The sequence below is a fragment of the Aureobasidium melanogenum genome (assembly GCF_000721775.1).
Source record: "Aureobasidium melanogenum CBS 110374 unplaced genomic scaffold scaffold_35, whole genome shotgun sequence".
NCBI classification, from domain to species: Eukaryota; Fungi; Ascomycota; class Dothideomycetes; order Dothideales; family Saccotheciaceae; genus Aureobasidium; species Aureobasidium melanogenum.
Window position 1 is genome coordinate 104,629 of NW_024470087.1, and position 15,575 is coordinate 120,203.

The window sequence follows — 15,575 nt, forward strand, 5'->3', positions numbered from 1 at the left end:
CAGCTTCCTGGTCAACAGCTTCCTGGTCAACAGCTTCCTGGTCAACAGCTTCCTGGTCAACAGCTTCCTGGTCAACAGCGTCCTGATCAACGACCACCATTGGGCTCCGACCAAGCACAAAAGCAACTTCCCGGCCAGCAGCAGCCGCAATTTCCTGGCCAGCAGCAGCCCTCCACTACGGGTGCAGGACAACAGCAACAGCTATCCACCGCTGTTCCGCAATCCGAAGGCAAGCCCACCACGACCGACAGCTCGGCCAAGCCTGTACGCTCCTTGAACCCCAAGAGCCTCCCTTTCAGCCCACGCAAGCCTCGTGGAATGCCTGTCAACGATCCTGAAACACCTATCAAGCCGCCGGTATTCAAGCAAGGTGAAAATAACCTCGCGTCCGGCGCTCAAGATGTCGAATCCCAAGACTGGCCATCGCAGTTGCGGTCAAGAGACCCGTCTTCTTCGGCATCCGCTAGAGACCAGTTCTACGATGCCGCGGAGGGTTCTTCAAAATCTTCTTCAGAATCTTCTTCAGAAGATCTATCAGACGATGGCTCCGTCTTTATGCTACCCAGTCAGGCCGAACACGACTCGGACGAGTCTGATGGTCTGTCTAGTGATGATGAGTCTGATGATGAGTCTGATGATGAGTCTGATGATGACCTGTCTAGCAAGGATGACAACAGCCAAGTCGTTGTTGGTGACGGTGAGCCTGGTGTTGGTGCCAATGGCCAGCAAATCGAGTACATCGACCTTGATGATTATGTACCGAGCGGGCAAGCACTAGCACGCAAGAAGGCTCGAGCTGACAAGTTTGAGATTCGTCTCCAGGCTATTCGCAAGGATGCCACAACAACAAACACGGCCCGAGCGACTTTCGCTCCTGTGTTGCTTGACTCCGTGAGTTCGTTCACAGCGGCCGCAGTGAACAACAATCAAGAACACCCTGATGTACTCAACACTCCATTACTCACCGAGTACTATCCTCCAGGAGTCTACGTCCATGAGTTACTGAGTACGCGGCCCGGTGATGGAGTCAATTCTTGGGCGACAGATGGTCTCATCGATGCTTCCGTGACTGTTGAGAACATGTTTTACCAGGACGATCTTGCAAACAACGATCGAACCATTCCTGGTGGCTTTTACATCCCGATAACCACATTGCAACGATACATACCGCCTTTCCATGCGACAAACGAACCAACCTGGGACATGTATGTCAACCGAGTCACCACAGACTTGGTTGTTCACAACTCTAGACTGATGCAAGATGAGTCATCGACGGCTTTTCCCTTGTTAGACGTTCCAGCGGGAACCACCAGAGTTGTGTCCGTCTTGCATTTTCCAGACCACTGGACTACCTTCTCGATTGATCTGCAAGCTGGACGAGTGACGTTCATAGACTCATTGCCGAATGCTGCCCGCAGAGCATTTGCAAGCTCTGTTCTCCTGCAACTGGCTCAGCTCTTGGAGATCACCTTGGGCTTTTCCGTCGATGAGTGGACTTTTGAGTGCCTCGCCCCGTCCCTTCAGTACAATGGCGAAGACTGCGGGTTTTTTTCAATCGCGAACGCGATTAACCTGTTGCGAGGCCAGGCTCCAGACCCAGTCCGGTTCAATCGAGCAAGCTCGGAGCGTTACGCTACCCGGTGGAGATGGACGATACTTAGGAGATTCCACACGCTCCTTGGCTATACACCTCCTGTCGAGGAACCTCCCATGCCATTGCCCAGAGATGATGTGGTTGACGACCCAGTGCCCAGTCTTGAGGTGCCTTCAACAGTTCCATTGCTCGTCAAGACCGAGCGATATTACCAGAGCTCGCGCAGGGTCGATCAACGCAGCAGTCGTATCAAGCGTCGAGCAGGGATCAAGACTCTCGACCTCTCTGGCGAGGTCTCTCCGGGCTCGATCTATCCGCACCTTGTTGCAGGCTTCCGTGAGATCATCTGGAACATCCTGTCATCTGACAGATACGCGGATGGGTTGACCATTCAAGAGTTGACCTCCGCTGTCGAGGTCTCTATGAGCACCGCGAATCGTGACGTTCCGGAAGACTTGATCGATCTCCTCAACGGCATGCTACTCAACTCTTTCCATCATTTCACGCATTCAGGAAAGACTCTGAGGTGGTCACTTTCACGGCTGCCAGGCAGAACTCTCAACACCACCTTCTACAACCTTTTACGTTCTTCAGAATCAACCGCCCCGCTCCATAAAAGCACCGACCCGATCACTACTCGGCCGATGTTGACAATCATCGCCATCAGATACAGCGGTAAACTCAAGAAACATCAAGAAATCCAACTCCCCACGAGATTCAAGCGTGCCATGGACGCGGTAGACGCGTGCTTCAACCCATCGCCGTCGTACTCGACTCGAAAGTATGATCCGGAGCATCCGCGTTTCCCAAGCTATGTAGAGCTTCTCTTACCTAACGTGAGGGGCACTGAGACCCTCCTCTCAATGTTCCAATCGGACCCTAAAGTCACCGACGCATTGCAACAATTGACGATGCAAGCAGCCTCTCAACGAAGCAAACCAATCTACCGAGTCGTCCAGTTCGGCCTACCTGGAAGCACAGTGAATAATGACAGTTGGGAAGAGTTGGTCAATTACTATGAGCAACTTGATGGTGAGCTGCTTGTTGGTCTTGGACCCAGCATCAGTACCAAGGCTGGTCTCGGTGGATTCATAGAGGAATCACTTCAGACTTCAAACTTGCTAGACTGGTTCCAGCCTTTCTGCCTCTTGCCCGAAGACACATTGCCTGTCAATCACAGACATGTGTTATGGGGTCTTTACAAGATCCCCGTTCTTGCAAGCCGTTTTCCTCTTTGGTCTGGCAGCGTGCAACCTCCTGTGGTCACGAATGACCCACGTCAAAGAATGCGAGTGCATCTTGAGAATCTGGCTTGCGACAAGCTTATCTTTCTCAACTCCTTGATGTACTACTCGAGGATAGACTCTCGACTATCTGGTAATTTTGAGCATCATCAACCGCTGATCGCAAGCCAACTGTTTGTCGGCGCTGCTCTAGGATCTGGAGCCGGCGGCCGTAACGATATGGATCTTGGTGCCTGTGTGCCTAACAATGAAGACATCATTCGCTTCTGTCGATGGTGCCGTGACGACATCACAGGCCATGTGTGGGGTCGTAGTCTTAAGGAAGCTGAGGACGAAGATGAATCCTTGACCGGCTTCCTCTGTGACAAACAGGAATGTCAGTTCAAGGAGCTGGAGCTCATTCGCCAACTTGAGGCTCAAGCTTCCACCAACTCAGACTCCGATGGGCACTCGCCGAAGAACAAGAAGTCGAGAAAGTCTCGAGATGACAGTCCAGATGACAGTTCAGATGACTCAAGCGACAACGACTCTGATGGTGATCAAGACAACTCCTACAAGTGCAAGGTCGGATACCCCATCAAGAGGTATAAGGACGAGGTCATCCAGCGAAGACGCCTGTTCGATGAATGGATGCACGATGACGAAGGCGACTTTAAGATTCTTCATCCCTCAGACTTGACAGTCGCACAGTGGGAAATGCTGGCGAAGACGTTCTCATCTAACACGAGACGGAAAGCCGTGAGTCCTGTGTATCAATGTTGAATTCATGCCACTAACAATTGACAGATCAACAAGAACATGGCCGCCTGGTCCCTCCGACACAGGAAGTTGGCACACCCAGAGCACCAAACCGGCCCTACCATCGTGAGATGTCGTCTAACCAATCCGTACAGGCAGGCAGAGGAGACTACACGCGGCGGGGCTTCGACCTTCGTAACCACTCAATTGATTGACGAGATTATGCATGACGAGCAAGGTGAATTCCGTGACCCTCGACCATTGTCAAAGGACGATCTTGCCAGAATTCAGAAGTCCTACGATCCACTGTCAACCAAAAAGGACGGCAAGCCCAAGTATTACGATGTGAGTCAAATGATAGTCTATCGGTGTTCGCCTTGACTGATTTCGGTGTACAGGTGGGTCAGGTCAAAGCAATGGTCAATCGACGTATCGAGACACATAAGGCCAGGCATGATGAAGAGAAAGCGGATACCACAACCAAGCAGAACACATCGACCACGAAGGCTCCCTCTAAGGCCAAAACCGGTTTCCACGCTTCTGCTTCCAAGAAAACTTCTTCTTCTGCGGCAAAGAAGTCTTCCACAGCTAAGACATCTGCTTCCAACAAAGCTTCTTCTTCTGCGGCAAAGAAGACCTCTTCGGCCAAGACCTCTGCTTCCACCAGAGACACTTCGACTACAAAGAAGACCTCTTCGGCCAAGACCTCTTCAACCCACAAGTCGGCGAAAAACGCGACCACGACCACGACGAGGCCCCAATCTGCTGGTCCTCCTCGTCCTCAATCCACTGCTCCTCTTCCGCCTCAGCCCGTTGCTCCTACCCAGCCCGGAAAACCTCTCACCGCAGCTCAGCATAGAGCAACTCTGGAGTTAAATCAAGCAATCGCTGCGGGACGTGTAAGTTTTTTTCGTACTGACATGGTTAACTTCGTACTTACGCAGTGTACAGCCAGCCAGATTGAATGCAGCCAGAAACAAAGTCGTCTATTACCTGTGCGAATACACACCCCTGCATCCACGTTCCATTAACGGGGAGAAGGTCTTGGACGCGACTGAGAGACACATTCATGACGATAGAGGTGACTTCTTGTCCCGCCAGTACACCAATTCCGAGCTCATCGGCCTTGCCCGAAACAACAACGGCAGCACTTCGGAATATGCTATCAGACAAATTCGTAACTGGATCGAGACACACAGGGGCTTCCATGAACGTGCGAACCAAGGAGCCGGGCAATCAAGCGTGGCGCCTCAGCAAGCCGCAACTACAGTAGAGCACGACGGTGGTGATTCAATGGACGTTGATGAAGGTGAAAATGGCGAGGACACTGAAAAGATGAAGGAGGAATGATGTGTGATTTGAGCTCTGTGGAACAAGGTGCTTCAAGTGCAATTCAGAGATCAGTTAGCTAGACTCAATGTTATTCGGCTTTCCAAGAAATCACACTGCAATGTTGAGACAGCCAATGCTTTGCTATTGACTTTGGTTTTCTGGCACGAACGTCAATTCAAAGGTTCGTTCTCGCTCTTACCAAGGTATGCGAGCAAACGTACGGCTAAATTACGGATCTGAAGCACAGTCCGTAATCTAGATTCCGGACGCTCGAGCCAGTCTTGGCAGGAGCTCAGCTTCTGACCGCTGCTCATGAATCCCAAAATCTTGCCTGCCAAAGATAGATCCTTGCTCTACACTGTCAATCAAGCGCTCACATCTGCAACAATGTCGTCTTCTGAGCAAACCTTCATCGCCATCAAGGTATGTATACCGTGCTGCTTAACAACAAAAAGCTAACGGCCGAAATGCCCGACGGCGTGCAAAGGGGACTTGTGGGCCCGATTATCTCTCGCTTCGAGAACAAGGGCTTCAAGATGTGCGCTATCAAGTAAGTATAAAAATCCAGCAGTTGCAGACGGTTTACTGACATGTCAATGTAGGCTCAGTCAGTCCCCTCTACCAAGTTCTGTCATCCAGGACTCATACTAACACGTCAATGCAGCCACCCCTGGCCAGGAGCACCTCGAGAAGCACTACGCTGACCTCAGCGACAAGCCTTTCTTCAGAGGTTTGATCTCTTGTACGTCAATCCCAATCTTTAGGAGCTATACAGCAGCTGCTTACAACATACCACAGACATGAGCTCTGGCCCCATCTGCGCCATGGTCTGGGAGGGCCGTGACGCCGTCAAGACCGGCCGTACCCTTCTCGGTGCCACCAACCCCCTCGCCTCCGCCCCCGGCACCATCCGTGGCGACTTCGCCATTGACGTCGGCCGCAACGTCTGCCACGGTTCCGACACCGTCGAGAACGCCCAGAAGGAGATTGCTCTCTGGTTCAAGAAGGACGAGCTCAACTCCTGGAAGCTCGCCCAGAACGACTGGATCTACGAGAAGCCTTAAATGTCTCTCAAGAGCCTGTAGATACACAGCTGGTAAACAGCACCTACAATCAAGCTAAAAGATTCCGTCTCACATCGTGTCCCTCAAAGTGCAAGCATGCATGAATGATTTTGAGATTTGCCTATACTTTCCTCCTATATCCGTTTGCGCCGATGAAACTCCCTGGGTATCCGTTTTGCAACCACCCCAGCCTTTAATGCATTGTCCAAGAATTATCTGTCCCGCCCTGCTCATAATCATGCCTCAGAGCCACCGTTCAGCTGCTGTCGAAACTTCAATGCCAGATTTTGTACTCCACTTACCAAGCTCTCTCCAAGTGCATCCACTGCTCCCTTGGGACTCAACAAGCTTGGCGGCACAACCTCGCCAGCCCGAATCTTGAACAATCTGACGTTTGTGCTGCTCCAGATACCGCTTCCAGAAGTCGACGCATGTTGCAAGTCCTGGGAGACAACAAGACCCCAGTAGAAAGCCGCGTACGCTTCCGAGAAGGGAGCTGTCATGGGGAACGTGTGGATGTTTCGAGTCGTCGTCTCCACGGAGATATGACCCAAGTTCCTTACTGGTTGTAGCACTTCATCCATGCCCAGCCCGTCTACAGCTTCTTGGCTGCCCTCCATACCTCTATCCTCCAACAACTTCGCTGTCCATGCTTGTAGCGCCAGGAGCAGCGACAATGTTGTGAGAAGAGGCATTTGTGGTACCCACGTTCGGACCTGTGCTTGGTCAGTACATAATATACCACATTGGTTGTGCAAACATACTATCTCCATGTCTGTGGTTGGTGAGGTCAGCGCTCTTGCCTTTTCCTCTTCGAAATCTGCAGACTCCTTGCCCTTTTCGGGTTGTTTACCCACAGCCCTTGAAGATACCGAGGGTTGTTTTTCTGCGACATTATCTCCGTTCGGTGGCGGCATATCATCTACCGGAGGCACCACGGGAGATGTTGCTGGATTGTAAATATCACGAAGTTCTAGCCATGTGCGTCCCCTGCCTAGACGTGGTCGAGGAGCCTTGTCTTTGTCCAAGTTGGCTATATCACTAGCCGCGATCAAGGGATGGAGCACAGTGCCATCCGGACACAACATAGGCTCGATGATACCGCTTTCGCGGATCTGCTCCATCACTTGTTTGAAGCTTGGATCGACCTCCATTCTGAGGTCCGCTAGATGTTCAAAGGTAGTCCCGTATTTCCAGATGGCCCAGAGTAAGTTCTCGTTTTCTAATATATACCTGTCAGTGTTACTTCCCAATCTAGTCAAGTGTAACGAACCTGTTCCAGGTTTGTGTTCTTCCAGCATCGAGTTGACCGCGCGGACCATGTGAGTCAAGACCATGGCATTCATCTCGACGCTAGTCGATAGAGAGTTTCGTGTATACAGGTCCACAAGTTGGATCAGTTTTAGACTTGTTGCTCGGCCAAGGTGGGAAATGTATGGAGACACATTAACGATAATTCCGACTAGCGCAGCAGCCATGGCGTCCAAATGGCCATTTTTATTGGGTCTCAGAAGAGTAAGTAGCCACTTGAGGTGTGTCAGTATACGGTGGGAAGCAAGGGCGCGCTGTGTAACTTACAGTGAATAGATAGTCGGCATAAGAACCGTGGAAATTCTTGATTTGCATGAACGACGGAAGATTATCATGACCCTCGAATTGCTTGTTCAAGGAGATGGCGTACTCGGGATTCTCGCTCATTGTCTGTACACATAGCAGACTCACTCGTTTTACTCCTTCTACATTCTTATTAGGGTCCAAAATATAGAACAGGAGGAACACGGTCAGCTCGAACTGGCGACCAGTTTCACAGATGAATGCACGGAAATACTTGTTCGAGTATAGAGACTCCCACAAGAGAGGGATGATCTCATGGGCCCAGACAAGGGGTCTCTGTACAATGTTCAATCCGTTACTGTTTGCTTCGAGCGGCTGCCGCAGTATTTTAAGTATTCCGTCGGCTAGGAATTGTAGGTGGGTTGCTTTGTGGAGGTGAGAAAAAAGATCACGGAACCGGTTGTCTGGTGGAGCAGAGCCTTCAGCCCAAGGTGCTCTGTTGAGAAGATTGACCTGTAGGAAATGGAGGCAAGTGCGAACATGGGTTTCATGCACCTCTCTAGGTGATGGTGAGAGATAGCGAGCGTCGGGTTGATACTTCAAGACTGTGTTCAAAAGCGAGCACAGGAGGTATTGGACCTTCTTGCGATCGTGATGATTCGAGATGAAATCAATTGCCTCACAGCCAAAAGTGGTGAAGGCGTTAGCAGGCTTGTAGATGCATTTGCTCTCAAGAACCAGAAGAAGTTGCATGATCTCAGTCCTCCTGCTCTCAAATTCTTTGCTAGTTTCCAAGCGTCGCTCGTAAGCGATTCCACTTTGCCAAAAGCCATAAGTAGGACCGTTTTTGCCGTTCATGTTGATAGGGAGTGTGAAGCCTGACCAGAAAGCCAGATCCAAAAGGGTGTCAATGAGCTCGACTCCGAGGCATCTCGAGGAGTCGCGGTGTGAGGAGCTGCCCGAGTGGTCCAGAGTCTCTGCCGTGGTGGATTCACCAGAGATGTTTCGGGAGATGGTGGGGGGAGACAGCTTGTCTGTGGGCTCCCAGAAGAAGGACTGCTCCCAGGCGGACAAGCGATCACACTCGTAGACGAAAGGGAGGACGCGGGTAAGAGTGCGGACGCAATTAAGAGCCTCACGAATAAAGGCAGCAGCATCTTTTTCAAAGAGAGAGTCCTCGGCCCAGCGCAGGTCGATCAAGTGAAGAGACAGAGTCAGAATCAAGGTTTCGAAGTTCTTGAAGGATTTGGGGTCGTCGCGCATTGTGCGCAGGTCGGATGGAGTAATGGTCTCGAAGACATGTTCGGCGGTTTCTGGTCGTTGCCAGAACTGGATCAGAAGCGCGTCAGCAGAGGGCTGGCGGTAAGCACAGAGGAATTGGCGATAGTTACAGTCTGCCAGAATTCGGTCAAGGTGGGGGGAATGGCAACATCGCCGGATGAGGCCTGGACAATGTTGGACTTGAGGTCACTCTGGACGGCGCCCATGGTGCAGGGCGGGACGGACGTGTCCTGACAGGCTGGGCGAGCTGTCCAAAGGTGCAACGGCGGCTCTAGATAAGGTACGACGTGACACCGGTCTTGCAGGTCGACGAGGTGGTCAGCTTGTCAAGAGCTAGACAGTAAGACAGCATGGACAGGATAGACTGACAATCAGCATTTGAGAAGCGTGACGTAGCGTCTTAATATCCAAACATCCGAAAGGACCCTGAACTTCCCCGAGGGCTGCTTCCCGCGGGCCAGCCCACGAGCCAAGACTTTTGTGCCCGCCTGTCAAGCGCCCGCCCGTCCTTTTGCGACAGCATCTGTTGTCTAGTCGGTATTTCCAGAATCTCATCAAAAGAACTCGTCTCTTTTTGATCGCTAGAACTGCCTCAGCAACAAGCTCTTTCCAAAGCCGTGGTTGCCTATCAGCCACAATTTGCTGAACGCTCCTTCCCTCCTTCAACCTGTCATAGTTCTGTTCACGCCATCTACCTCCACCAAGCATGGACCCGAGGACTACTCAAACATCCAAAGCCGATGTTGGCTTACTCCTTGCAAAGGGCAAGCTCGTTGGCTGTCTGACCACCGGTCAGTCCAAGAGATCTACTCTCGATTCCTCCGATGTCAACAACTTCCACAATCTGCTACAGCTCGCCTTGAACGACTCCACTCGCTGCACCAAAGAGGTCTTTTCCGAGTTTTCAATCTTCTAAACCGCATCCATCGCTAAACTGATCCCAGTTCAAAAAGTGCACAGCCTGGATTGTATGCCATGTTGCCAAGTCGCGTCGCAGGGTTGCTGCTTTTGGAGACTATCTCCTGAAACTCTCCGATTCTTTGCTGCCACCAGACATCCACTCTGATTTGGAAAAGTCTGCCCTATCACGCGCGCAAATTGCTTTGAGTCTACTTCATTTAATAGATGCCATCTTCTTCCGCATTCATCAAAACCCAGGCCGACTACTTCGCAAGCCGCTCGAAACCTACTTAACCTTCGCCAAAGCTATCGAGCCCACTGTTTTTCAACTTGTTTCATCTGCTGCTGTCAGTCGCGGTATTCAGGGTCTTACTCTTCACCAAGATCTAGCTTGTCTGCTCCATCACTGGACTCAGGAGCGCCTGTTCACCAAGCGCATACGTCTTGAACTCCGCAATATCGCACGACAAGCCTATGTCGGGTGGCTGCATTGGACAGCAAGGGTTCACCCGTCATATTACGACAAGCTGATCACGAGGATATTTTCCGAAAATACCGAAGATGACATTCCAGATACACATGGCCTACCAAGGGATGCCTGGTTCGACCTTCCAGTTGGAACCATGGTTCATGCAATGAAGACCACGAAACCCGGCAACCCTGTGAGGACGGGTCAAATTAAACCGCTCGAAATGCCCACTGCTTCAATCGACCCTGACATGATGCAAACAGTCCTCGATCACATTGAGGAATGCAAGGACATCGATGCATTACCCAACGTATCTACGACAGCGGATGACGACGAGTTCGTCCTTAATGGTCTGGGCCTTCGGCTAAGCAAAGATTCAATGAGCAACGAAGACAAGCCCAACTACAGAGTGGTCGAAGGATACTACGGCTTCAGTGTGCCTTTCATGAAAATCTTCCAGAACATTGAGAAGAATCCATTCACTGGACCAGAGCGCCCACAGAACTGGATGCCCCCACCTCCGCCCGAAATGGCCCAGCCTCCGCCTTTTCACACAGGTTTTCCACCAAACGTGCCACCACCGAACAGGGATGTATCGCACATCGTGGGCTCCAACTACAGGCAAAATGACTATGGCCGGGGGAATAATACAGGTTGGCGAGGTGATGAGATGCAAGGCGGGAGGGGAGGAGGGAACTGGCGAGGACGAGGCCGTGGTTGGGATCGTGGTAATGGTGGCGGTGGTGGTGGCGGTGGTGGTGGTGGTTATAGGCCATACTAAAGACCAAATCATTCTTGCTCCTTCATGGATGAGGTTCAACCTCCACGGTACTGCTTTGCACCGCGAACTCCCGAAATCATGTTCAGATAATGACGAGTAATGGTCGCAAATTCCTTCCAAGTGTTGCGCTTGATACCAGCCGAAACAAAGTCAACGTCTTATTCGTGGTACGTAGTGAACACCGCAATTCTACCCGCACAGAGATGTTCTAGCCATCTATTGGTGGACTGACCTCTATATACCACTGAATCATGTGGGTCATGTCAAACTTGCGATCAAACGCTCCGAAATTGGGTATTCTCTTGAATATGCAGGGCTCAACAATGGATATAAGTGGCTCGAGCCAATAATTATGGAAATCATGACGGCGGAATCACCGAGGGGAATGTCTTTGACTGGCATAGTATTTGGGTTGTACTCGTTTGGAGAACTTCAAATGTGCTTGGAGCCTGCAGATTTCGCTTCTGCTTGATTCTCGGTGTCAAAGTGATTGAGTTGGTATGAACCAATATGGAATGTTGAGCACAACACCCTGTGATAGTGCCTCTTACTACGTCCGGAAGACGGTATGTGTTGCACAGCATGCTATTCCCAATCAATATAACATATTTGACGTTTCTTAATACCGTTTCTTGTCTTTCTTCTTCCGTGTCTATCCAATGTTGGTGTGGTGTTCTCTTCTCAAACGTTATGTCTTTATGGTATCTATGTGTCTCTTTGTCTCCAGTCATACTCCAAGAGCATTGTCTAAACAGGTCTGAATACTTCCATGGACGTCTACAAGAAGTAAGACGGAGCCATACAAAGCTAGAATGGCCAGGTTCTTATTGCACGATATCAATATGCTTCATAAAGCTGCATCGAAGTGACAATTCAGACTCAATCGTCTCAAGACAGCTGGATATCACATCATGGACATTGCCGGAGAGGAGCAACGTGAAGCGATCGAGGCCGCCTTGGTTCTCTTGTCTATGGCGGATGCTGTGTGGGATCCAGCCAAGCCCTCAGATCATGTCAATGGGACTTCTGCGCCTGAGACATCCGTCGATGATGATATGCTTGAGGCTGCTGCGAGCTTACTGTCATTGCCAACCCACCCTGTTGTCCATGCTGGTGACCAGATAGCCTCTGACTCTCGGTCAACACAGTCTGTGGGACATAACGATACTCTTGAGCAAGATTCATCTGCATCTGCTGCTCCTGATCTTGCTTCTGATGCTTTAGATGCCATTCTTGACGCTGGTCTCGATGCTGGTCCCATCGCTTCTGATGCCACCTCGGACATAATCGATAACCCCCAATGGGCTGGATTGACTGCTGACCAGCAGGCAGTTCAGCAGAGCCGCCTCGACATGACAGCCTGGCAACGTTATCAGCAAAACCTTCAAGCGTATGACCACGTCAACGCCCAAGGATCTGTCATCGGTCGCTTGTGGCAGACAACTACCGAGCGCCGCACATTCCGCCAGAACCAGCGTCGTAGGGGTGCGACTCTCCTGCGTGCTGCCACTACGAGGGGTAGGTCGTTCTCGAACAGGCACTCGAACGACCAGAACTAAGTGTGGTTCGACGTGTTGACCCGCAAGATATGCCTCTATCATATTGCTTGCCCACGTCCATCTGAACGATGGGCACGTTGCTCTTGTCGATCGCCGGTCCCTTCTTATCTGACAACTGCTTGGATGACTCGTGTATGCGAATTGTGGAAACGCTATGGTGTCCATCGAGGATCCGGTTCCGTTCTTCTATCGTGATGACATGCCAACCAGCGCCTTTGTTTCGTCTGACCCTTGCCTTCATGGTCTCAAAATCGCCGGTCTTTTCTTTTGCAGGCGAGCGCGGAGCATAAAAGAGGCTGGTGACACTCTCTTCCTCTTTCTTCTGCCGATTTTATGATCAGACCGCAACTCTTGAACACTGCTTGCCTTTCTAGATCAAGGTCGAGCGGTTTGATTCATAGCAACCATACAAAGCAGTTTCTTGACCAATTTTGTCAAGTGTCCATGTTCAGCTTATTGAATTATGTGTACATGTATGTCGAGTGCGTGATGTTCCTAAGGCATTTCAGAGCAGCAGTATCTATTCTCCAGCAATGGTGCATCGTATTCCTGCATGTGGTAAAGCTTGAGTTGTCGCATATGTGAACAAGGTGAAGTGGTCGATGATGGATTGAGGTGGCTGGTGAGCGCCAAGAGAAAGTGCTCCGTCATCGCCGTGGCTCGCCGCCGCCGAATTGGTAATCACCATCGCGTTTCTTCAAATCACCACGAGCACCCAACGGGGCACAAAAGTTTTCGTGTCAGCTTGAGAAAAGAAGACAGATTCGACTGCTCGCATTTAGCGCCATAAAGCAAAATGTCTCTTACGAACGTCAATGAGATTATCCTCGTGCTTTCAGGCAAGGGAGGCGTTGGAAAATCAAGTGTGACTACACAGCTTGCTCTTACTCTATCACTCAAAGGACACTCGGTTGGCATACTGGACATTGATTTGACCGGACCTTCTATGCCTAGATTTCTTGGTATTGAGTCCTCGAAGGTCAAGCAAGCACCGGGTGGCTGGCTTCCTGTGCCTGTGCATGAAACCAAAGACACGACTCCGGGCACGTCAGACAACGGCAAGCCCATTGGACCTCTCCACTGCATGTCACTGGGATTTCTTCTCGGCAATCGAAATGATGCAGTGGTCTGGCGTGGACCAAAGAAGACAGCCATGGTCCGCCAATTTCTTTCAGACGTTCACTGGGGCAAACTGGACTATCTCCTGATTGATACACCTCCCGGTACCTCGGACGAACATATCTCGCTTGTTGAGACCCTCATGAAGAACGCTGCTCCTGGTCAGGTTTCTGGAGCTGTAGTTGTGACTACTCCACAAGCAATCAGTGTCTCGGATGTGAGGAAGGAGATCAACTTCTGCAAGAAGACTGGTACAGAAATCCTGGGTGTCGTAGAGAATATGGCTGGCTTCGTATGCCCTAACTGTGCGGAATGTACCAACGTCTTCTCGAAGGGCGGTGGACAAGTCATGGCCAAAGATTTCAATGTTCCTTTCCTTGGCAGTGTACCTATCGATCCGGCCTTCATCGCTCTTATCGAAGAGGGGAAACGGCCAACTTATCCCGAAGGCACCGTTGTAGCTGGTCAGGAAATGTCTGAACAGACAGCTCTGTCTGAGAACGACACTGGATCTTTGGTTGAGAAATACCAGAGTTGCTCTCTTTTCACAATCTTTGATGGTATTGTTGGTCAACTACTTGCCAACACTCGACCCTGAACAACGCCCAACCAAAACGTCCTAGATTGTTTACAACAATCTGGTCCAGCATTTTCGGCTTCATCGGCTAGCCCTTTTTCATATCAGAGGAATGCTATGCGATTCGGGCCGAAGACAGACAGATTCCGAGAGGCTCACCCTTGCATTTCTGGCTGAAGGCCATTTCGGTATGCCGGCGGCAAGAAATCACATGGCTTGCTAGCTGCATCGATTCCATACGGCTATACGAGCTTTGGCCGAGGAATCCTTGCAAAGCCCGCATTTTGTGTGTGGTCGTATTCGTATGGGATCACTCCGTTTGATGAACACGAGTACCCTGCATTGGCGTACCCGAGTACACTACCACACTTCAAATGCCTGAATTACCCTGATGGTACCACAAAAGACGACCATGACCAATCACGAGTAGAAGCACGAGGTCTGCTTCGTCTCCAAATGCCTGGCATGATGAAGTCTGCATGCATAGGACACTTGATGAGCACTCTCTGAAGTTGACACCCACTTGTGCCCGCGTACATTGACCCCAACAGGTCCTTATGCGACGAGCTGGCTGTGTTTGTTTTGATCATATAGCATGCTCATACCAAAGAAGGCTTTCTCTAATTTGACTCAATTTTCCAATCTCTTCTGAGATCGTTGGACGGCCAACATATATCCATGGCATTCAACTTATCAATTCTATCCCGCTTCAGATGATTATCGAAGATTGCTTTCCATTGTTGGGTCAACATGTTGTTAGGAACCACTTTCGTGCCGTTAGTTCTGCAGAACACAACACAACTCCTTCCGACCAGGGCTGTGGACAGTGAGTGACCCAAAAATATGGTAATGTCAATCTAATCTGATCCTCTCAGGCGTTTGCCAGAGTTCCACGATCGTACTTTCCGTGTCATCTACGGTAATTACTGCTGCCGATGACACAGTCTCCACATCTTATACTATCTTCCCAGTCGATCATTACACCTCAGAGGCTTCTGGGCTCTCGACAACGATTAGTCAATTGAGTACCGAGACGACAGGCTCCCACAATGATCCTCACAGCCCAGATATAGCCACAAATACCTTGAGCTTTTCAGGCTCTTCCATGATACAGAGCCGAGGTCAATCATCGTCAGAATCTTCGCCATATTTTGTCTTTTCTCCAACATTGACCAGTGCTTCACCCATCATAGGTGGTATGAGTTTGTCAACCACTTCATTATCTGCGTCACTATACTTTTTTGGTTCAAGCTTGTCGAGCCAAACAGGATCCAGTGCTCCTACTGGCACGCTTAATGGCCTTACGTTTGTATCACAATCAAGTATGTCGACTGTGACGGAACAGGCTACCACGGCAATAGCT

The 15,575-nt window shown here is 50.5% G+C and overlaps 6 protein-coding genes across 6 annotated transcripts; 5 read left to right on the forward strand and 1 right to left on the reverse strand.

Moving 5' to 3' along the window:
- Positions 1-18: 18 nt before the first annotated feature.
- M437DRAFT_88822 (uncharacterized protein) lies at positions 19-4,926 on the forward strand (the record flags this gene model as incomplete). The annotated part of the gene is made up of 4 exons (XM_041028911.1): positions 19-3,576; positions 3,625-3,921; positions 3,975-4,475; positions 4,528-4,926. Coding segments are annotated over 4 exons (4,755 nt in total), but the record flags the coding sequence as incomplete, so codon positions are not given.
- Positions 4,927-5,295: 369 nt separating this feature from the next.
- Positions 5,296-5,972, forward strand: M437DRAFT_59855 (nucleoside diphosphate kinase; the record flags this gene model as incomplete). The annotated part of the gene is made up of 5 exons (XM_041023651.1): positions 5,296-5,331; positions 5,364-5,458; positions 5,511-5,515; positions 5,573-5,650; positions 5,707-5,972. 5 exons carry the CDS (start codon positions 5,296-5,298, stop codon positions 5,970-5,972), a joined length of 480 nt encoding a protein of 159 aa, XP_040875239.1.
- Positions 5,973-6,208: 236 nt separating this feature from the next.
- M437DRAFT_60009 (uncharacterized protein) lies at positions 6,209-9,013 on the reverse strand (the record flags this gene model as incomplete). Its single annotated transcript, XM_041023677.1, has 5 exons — positions 6,209-6,688; positions 6,737-7,194; positions 7,246-7,498; positions 7,551-8,855; positions 8,918-9,013. 5 exons carry the CDS (start codon positions 9,011-9,013, stop codon positions 6,209-6,211), a joined length of 2,592 nt encoding a protein of 863 aa, XP_040875240.1.
- A 500-nt stretch (positions 9,014-9,513) lies between these two features.
- On the forward strand, positions 9,514-10,957 carry M437DRAFT_70185 (uncharacterized protein; the record flags this gene model as incomplete). Its single annotated transcript, XM_041025412.1, has 2 exons — positions 9,514-9,696; positions 9,752-10,957. The coding sequence occupies 2 exons, from the start codon at positions 9,514-9,516 to the stop codon at positions 10,955-10,957; spliced, it is 1,389 nt and encodes a 462-aa protein (XP_040875241.1).
- A 911-nt stretch (positions 10,958-11,868) lies between these two features.
- On the forward strand, positions 11,869-12,516 carry M437DRAFT_70186 (uncharacterized protein; the record flags this gene model as incomplete). The annotated part of the gene is made up of 1 exon (XM_041025413.1): positions 11,869-12,516. One exon carries the CDS (start codon positions 11,869-11,871, stop codon positions 12,514-12,516), a length of 648 nt encoding a protein of 215 aa, XP_040875242.1.
- A 796-nt stretch (positions 12,517-13,312) lies between these two features.
- Positions 13,313-14,233, forward strand: M437DRAFT_59990 (cytosolic Fe-S cluster assembly factor CFD1; the record flags this gene model as incomplete). The annotated part of the gene is made up of 1 exon (XM_041023674.1): positions 13,313-14,233. One exon carries the CDS (start codon positions 13,313-13,315, stop codon positions 14,231-14,233), a length of 921 nt encoding a protein of 306 aa, XP_040875243.1.
- Positions 14,234-15,575: the final 1,342 nt, after the last annotated feature.